The 7,711-nt window shown below is 36.2% G+C and overlaps 1 protein-coding gene across 1 annotated transcript; it reads right to left on the bottom strand.

Annotated features, from left to right (window-relative positions):
- Nucleotides 1–1,941: 1,941 nt before the first annotated feature.
- LOC129232967 (uncharacterized) lies at nt 1,942–3,657 on the bottom strand. The gene has a single exon (XM_054867056.1). It carries the CDS (start codon nt 3,655–3,657, stop codon nt 1,942–1,944), a length of 1,716 nt encoding a protein of 571 aa, XP_054723031.1.
- Nucleotides 3,658–7,711: the final 4,054 nt, after the last annotated feature.

The raw sequence follows: 7,711 nt of genomic DNA on the forward strand, positions 1-7,711 counted from the left end.
AAATTATGCATTTTAGAATATATTTTGTTGTATGGAACAAAATGATATGGAATGCAAACCCTTTGCCCTACCCCCCCCCCCCCCTGAAATTTTTTGAAATGACGAGCCTTGATTATACATGTATTTCATACTAATATCAATCATACTCATCAAATTTTTTACATTTTCCTGAAAAATTCATTTGTTTTTAACACGTTTTTAGAATAATGTGGGCCCCAACATATGGGCATTTTTTTTACTTATTCAACAAAAAGGTTAAGAAGAGTATGAATCTTCAAAACGAAATTTGTTCGAAATCTCGCAGTAATGTTTCATGAACACATGCATTTGTTTTCTTATAAATTGTACAAGTACTTTTATTTCAACACTTGATCTTTCAATACGATGTTGGATATATAAATTTAAATAAAATTTATAAAATGAATGAAATATAATCATGAAAACCGCAATGTTTCGTTCGTTTGATATAAAATTTGCGTGTCGAGTAATTATCAAATTCAAAATATGCTTTTCCAAAATACTTAAGATGAAGAAACGGATTTTTATATCTGCTGTGCAATAATTAAGACCACCTCAAAAGTTCTCTTAAAAGTTACACATTATAGATTAGTTAAAGGTCTTTAAAATGCCACAAATATTTTAAATGTAAGGCAGGAAAAGAAATAAATAATGTCAGTGACTAAAAACTGCAATATTTCGTTTCTTCAACTTAAAATTTGCTAGCCCAATAATTAAAAAAATTAAAAAATCAATTAAAGTATTCTTTGGAAAAAATCTTCATTTGCATTTGCAGGAAGAAATTCAACATTTGCTGTACAATAATTCAGACCAGGGTTCTTCAACATTTCAAATACTGTGCCCCCCCCCCCCCCCGCCATTTGTTTTCATAACAAATATTGCAATCGGATGTTTTAGATTGACGAGGCAGGTGGTTATTAAATAAAAATACAGACAGATTTACACACCAAACGTATATTACTGCAAAAAAAACCTTTTTTTTTTTGGAACATATTATTGAGACAGATGAAATTTAAAAACCAAAGAAAAAAATTGTTTCAGGTAATTTAGGATCTAGGTGAGTTTGACGTGTAACTCCACTCAATTTCGCAGCTTAGTCGGTTAGATTTACACATGACCACAAAATTGAGTAAATCGTGGTTACGTTTAACTTTTAATTTTATTTTTTCAAAACACTCAAGTCTCCCTTGAAATTTTTATGCCCCCCCCTCCCCCTTCTCCAGGAATGTGCACTCTTTTAACAACCTCAACCAAATTTAAACAACCTCAACAAGTTTTCTTACAACTTGTAAGACTTGATTAATCTCTATTTGTACTTGTAAGTTACAAGTACAAACTAGAGATTAATTAAAAGTCTTTAAAGTGTTACATAGCTAGAAGACTATTTTTAAACAAATTGGAAAAGGAGAAAAAAGAAGTTGAAATATGAAAAATATTCTCAAAACCTTTTCTTTCTTTTTTTTTTTTTTTCCAGTTTACGTCATATATGAAAGAGTTATCTCGCAAGAGAACAACAAATATTGCTTCACGGTTATTACAGCAGAACGTCAGTAATCTGAACTGATTGGGATCATAGATCGTTTCGGATCTTCAAACTGTTCGAATTTTAGAAAATAACCGAGAAAATGCCGTTTAGGAAAATGATATACCATTTAATCAACTAAACTGGTTAGTCAGTATCCATTTAAATAATATACAACACAGTAATTAACACTGCAATATGTAATTACATTTCTCAACAAAATATAACTCAAATTGACTCTCATTGTTTACCGAATGAAGAGGAAAGTTAATTATAACTTTTATGGGAGTGCGTTCGGTTTTTTTTTTTTTTTTTTTTTTTTTTTTATGTTTCGTATTTTTGACGTTCGGATTTTCGACGTTCTCTTGTATTTTGAAACATGAAACAGCAAAAAGAAAAAGTTAGAAGTTAGACTCACCACCGATTTGCTGCATTTCGGCCGACTCATTGCTCATGACCCTTTGGCAAATCTGCTCTGGGCAAGAAGCAACAGCATAATTATTGCCCCCTTCACTGGTCGCTGGTGTTGTGGGGGTGGCGGTGTTGGGTGAGAGTGAACTGGTCACACTGCTCGCCGGACTTAGAGGATGCTTGATGCGTTCCGTCTGCTCCACGGCCCCCATCCCGACCCACGACGCAGACGATAATTCCGCGGCGTACGCAATGGACGGGGTGGCCGTGGTGGCTATGCCGCCGAAATCCGAGCCCGCCACGGGGGAACTCAAAGGCGACATCCCGGAGGATGCCGTAGACACCGCGCAACTAGTCATGTAATGTCCACCGCTCGTTCCGAAATTAATCGCTGAAGTGTTGTTCCCGGGGGCCAACGGGTAGCCGTAATGGGGTGATGATCCGGTACTGACTCCCGGAATCATCATCTGGTCCGGGCTCAGGCAAGGCTGGATGCCGGATCCGGTAGGGATGTTCGGGTTCTGTTGAGGAATACCATCGTACCCTACCATTGAGCCACTGGGGTTGGGGTTTTGGTAGTAATATGGATAAAAAGGCACCGCACATTTTCTTCTGACGGCTATTCTCGAATTTCGTTTCATGTCCTCGCTGTCTGGTGGATATGATTGAAATATGTTAGCGAATGCATTTTCTGGGTATGGACCACATGGTAGATTTGCTTGGTTCATCATGTCAAATCCCATCATGGGTGGACTAGGAACACCTTGGTAGAACATCGTGTATCTTTGCATGTCTTGGCACTTCCTTCGAAATCCCCTCGGTCTCCTTTTGGATGAACCATCTTGGAAAACGGTGACACTGGCTGGATCGACAGTCCAGTAATGGCCTTTACCTGGCCGACCAAGACCTTTGGGAAGCTTGATGAAGCAATCATTTAATGATAAGTTATGCCTGACAGAATTCTTCCATCCTTGGTATGAGCCACGGAAAAAAGAAAACCTTTGCTGCAGAAATTCGTAAATTTCATTTAAAGTCAATCGCTTCGTAGGAGAGCTCTGAATGGCCATTACGATCAGGGCTATGTAAGAAAACGGTGGTTTTTCCAATCTTCTCATCCCAGCACCTGTCTTTTTAGGCCCGCTGATATCCTTTTCCTTTCCGTCTTCCATTTTATCCTGAACAATGCTAGGTTTGCTGTCACCTATATCATTTTCTTTCATCATGACATTACCCGTTTCAATGCAAGATTTCATACCACTCTCCTCAACACCTTGCCCCGTTTCGAGACTAATATTCGCAAATTCTTCCTTAATTCTTTGACACTGCGTCGTTTCTAGCATGTCGTTACTCCTTAATGGTCTGTTGACGATTTCGGATTGTGCATATGGTGAAACGCAGTACTTTTCTTGAGCATCTTCTAAATGTTGATTGCTTTCGTAGCAAGGAGGTTGAACTCGCTGATAAATGTTGCTGTAAGTCCTCTCCAAATTGTTTCTATTGTTATCCATGAGAGAAGCTTCCACACAAGCTGACAAACTTTCTCTTCGATCTATGTGTGGCACATAATCCTGCATTTCCATATTTACACTCATGTTGACATTGCTGTTGGAACGAGAGTCATGAATATGATTATTATATTCGGCGTCTTTAGCCATATTTTTAGGTATTTCCATTCCGTATGAGAGCACTTGATCTTCTAACTTCATCGCGTGAAGCAAATTAATTTAAAATTTTGCAAGATTTTCCAAAGTCATATAAAAATTTCCGAATGTTAACAAAAGTTTACTTTATGAGTAAGAAATTTTCAAAATCGAAACACCATGGAATTGTTGAGTAGTGGTCATCATTTTGAAAATAAGAAGGTAAAATATTCAAATTCCATTCGAAATGTTCATCAAGTCATCAACAGAGCTTTCGAAAATTACAAATAAACAAACAACTTTGCATTCAGTTCTTCTATAAATAGTAATGCTTTCACCAAACACTTAACAAATCGCATTGAAGCAACTCAATAACCAAGAAATAAATCCAAAGATCGCCATAAACTGTCCACCGTTAGCAATAAAACACAACTTTTAACAACAATGGCTATCCGTCGACAATGACAGCTTGTAGAATGGCAACCAAATCCGCGCATGGATAAAAACGTGACAAACGGCGCACAATGATTCTTCGGAATAAACTGAATCTGGTGGTAAAATGTGTCCATCCCCTCTCCGTCGGAGCTCCAAAGTTCTCTCTCTTTTCTCTTCTTACTATCTCTTGACTTCCATCTTCTATCCTTCCGATGACGAAACAGCATCTTGGTTGGCTTCGTAGGGTTGCTATCATTTCCTTTCCCCGGTCAACAAGGAGTTTCTGTTTCCATCCCTCCTCCACCTTTCTTTTTTGGAGAGAAATCCCGCAAAAGGGGGGAAAGGAATCACTTTTCTTTAAATAATTTCAAGCACAATTGGCGTCTATTTTCGCCACTTGTTGGTTTTGCTTTTCGCAAATCCTCCGGAAATCGAATAGGTTCTGGATGCTTTGGTAAATGAGCCTTTAGTTTCCGGTTTGAAGTTGTCGATAGGTGAAATGGAATGTAAACAAAATAAAAGTGTCGTCGGCAGCAAATCGATTGTTTCGCGTAAATGCATTTTCTTACTAAACATCAGACGATAATGTAACTGTGGAATTTCCTCATTTAAAATAGGTCTTTAAAAAAAAAAAAAAATCCATTGTGTCATTGAACTTTTAAGAAGCTGGACCAAGAAATCGGCCATTTTACTTTTAAAAGTACAAATAAACACATTCATCATTTGCAAGAGTTGTAAAATAGTTACCTAAACATGTTAATGTCACAAAAGTTATGCTTTACCGTAATAAAGAGGTATGAATTTGTTTCATTTTATTTTTGTAAGGAAAGGGAAAAACAGAAGCTCATTGAAATAAAAGCTTGATCACCATTCCCCCCCCCCCCCCGCCCGTCATTTAGGAGATTTAATTGCCTCCTCCCCCTTTCTCTTCCCGCCATTGTAAAATTGCTGTTTTTATATATGAGCGGGCGTGAGCTTTGTTGTTCTGCAACAAAATTTGCCTTAAAATGTTATTATTGTTTTTTGTTTGTTTATTTACTCTTGAAGTTGCAGAACTTTATTTTGTAGACTAATACCTTTTGAAGTACATGAAATATACCTCCAGCTCAGTCATTCCAGCCGAGGACTGCAGTTTCTTGCTTATTAGCACTCATCAGTCCGGCAGAGGAAGTGACTGAGCTGGAGGTGGAAAACCTCTTTAGGAAGCCAAGAGTGCCAAACAAACTGGTAGCTAATATAGAATTAGCACTGACCAGACGAGTGACCGAAGCAATGGTTCGGTTCAGCTCGAAGATTGAAGGCAAGGCATGGCATATTCAGTAAGTTTATCTTAGCAATAGCAACAAATAGTTGAAATATTTAAGGGGCATTCCACGGTATTTTTAAAATTATGTAGAGTCCGTAACGTGACCTTTTTTTGCCATAACTTTTTAATTTGCCATTTGATTTGCAAATTATTTTAATTTGAGCTGGTGTGTTGGTAGGAAAAGATCAAAATAAAATAATATGCTAATCAAACAGTAAACTAAAAAGTTATGGCAAAAAAGGTCACGTTACGGACTCTACATAAATGTCAAAAATAGCTTGGAATGCCCCTTATGCGAATGTAGGACAAATACTTATACTACCTATATACAGTAGTTCTCAACCTGGGGACGATAAATATTTGAAGGGCGATGAGCTTTTAAAAGATAAAGTCCTCATATATATAATAGCCAATTCACTGATCGAATAACGCTCTGACGTCATGAACAATAAAACTCGCGTCATAGCATGCATGACAGCATTGTTTCATTGTTGAAACACCAAAAATTCTGTAAATTATTTATAATTTGATAATATTTTTTGGCAATGTTTGACATGCATGGAAATGTTTTATTTTGACAAGGCTGAACTGGATCCGGTAACTTAACTGTTTTACTGGTACGACTCATTTAAAGAGAATGAAGAAACTAAAAAGTGATCAACAATGAACGCTATCTACTAAAGTTTAGGGTTAATCCACTGCAGTTTGGGTTAAAATTTCAACTATCAAAACATCACCAAACAGTAGGCTTGCCAGAATTCTGAAATGTTCAACCGGGACATCGGAATACCCTCCCCCCCTCAGCGTTGTGAGTATTCAAAAGCGTACACACCCCCGGCTGGCTTTTACAGTAGTTTATAGGGCAGTTTATTCTCAGTGATGTGAGTAAAAGGTTACTAATTAGGAACCCAAAACAATGGTAATAAAAAATGACACGAGCTGATAAATTAAGAAATTTTCTTCTTGCATGTTAATATTAGCAAGTTATTTTAGTAAGAAGAAACGCGCTTTGAATGAGGAGTAAATATTTTGACATTATTTACTTTTACTTTTCATTCGCAAGGACTCTTTTTATGAAGTCTCTTTTGGTTTTAATCTCGTTGTAAAAATCCTCACAAACGAATCCGATATTAATTTTTCAAGTTGATGTTACAAAAGACAAAGTAATTATCCTAGATCAGGGGTCTCCAACCTTTTTCACTCTCTGGCCACATTGTAAGTTTTTAGAGGCGAGGCGGGCCAGTCCAATAATTAGCTCAAATGGTCTGTTTAGCATTAGCCCCCCCCCCCCCCTCTATCTTTACATTGCGAATATTTTGATTTTTTTTTTTTTTAATTAAGCTCTCAGTGGTGGTTTTTTAAAATTTCTGGGCTTGCTTCTAAGTTGCTAAATTTCCTTATACATATTTGCTGTTAGCTAAATTAAATTACATTTTATGTGCCCGTAAATCTCTAATAATACAACGATAGAAAGTCTTGTAAAATTTAGAATAGTTTAGGAAACTGAAATAAAAAGTATTCTTTGTCAGAAAAAAAAATGAAGTTTTTTTTTTTAAAAAAAAAGGCTGATGAGAGTGATACAAAACAAAATGATTGACTACAAATTTATTTTATTGAATTAATGACGATTAAAAATTTGGAAATAAATAAGAACACAATACCTGTAAAGCTTTTAAAAAAAATTAAAAAAGTTAAAAAACATAATGAAAGGATTGCATTTGTTTGCCGCTAAAAATTTCAGTCCATTCAGGGACAAACTTCGTAGTTCCGATCATTAAGAGTGATTTTAAATGTTCGTCTGATAAAGAAAATCTATACTTAGATTCAACATAATTTTGAAAGTGTCTGTTCACACTTGTAAGTAGATGTAAAAAGATAAAACATAGCTCTAGAATGAATTTTTAAGAAAGTCTTTTTTCTGGTAGAAAACTGTAAAATGGAGCACAGTTTTCCCTGGGGCCAGGAAAAGCCCAATGTCAGGGGGCTAACGGGAGAATATGGCGCGAAGAAAAGAGATTTGTCCTCGGAAAGAGCAAAAAGAGAGATGGGTGCTGCAAAAGTAGTTAACGATAAAAAAATGATTCAAAAAGATTTAAATTAGCGGTAAAAAGATTTTAAGTAATTATTTTTAATTAAAAATAATATCTCAATTATATTTGCAACGACACTGTCTCCCGGAAAAAAAAGTTTGCAAGCTTCCCGCGGGCCGGACAAAATCTGTTAACGGGCCGTAGGTTGGAGAGAACTGTCCTAGATAATAGATTGGTTTGCTTCAGTTAAAAGTACTACTTTTAGTCATTGAAATGGATAGAATGAGCAAAAAAAAAAAAAAAAAAAAAATTACATGGACCCAGAAAAAACTTTCATTTTCCCAACAGT

This window comes from Uloborus diversus, unplaced genomic scaffold, assembly GCF_026930045.1.
Source record: "Uloborus diversus isolate 005 unplaced genomic scaffold, Udiv.v.3.1 scaffold_1412, whole genome shotgun sequence".
NCBI lineage: Eukaryota > Metazoa > Arthropoda > Arachnida > Araneae > Uloboridae > Uloborus > Uloborus diversus.

What these genes read in the sequence shown, in the direction of transcription:
- LOC129232967 (XM_054867056.1), bottom strand. Translation starts at nt 3,657, where the DNA reads ATGAAGTTAGAAGATCAAGTGCTCTCATACGGAATGGAAATACCTAAA.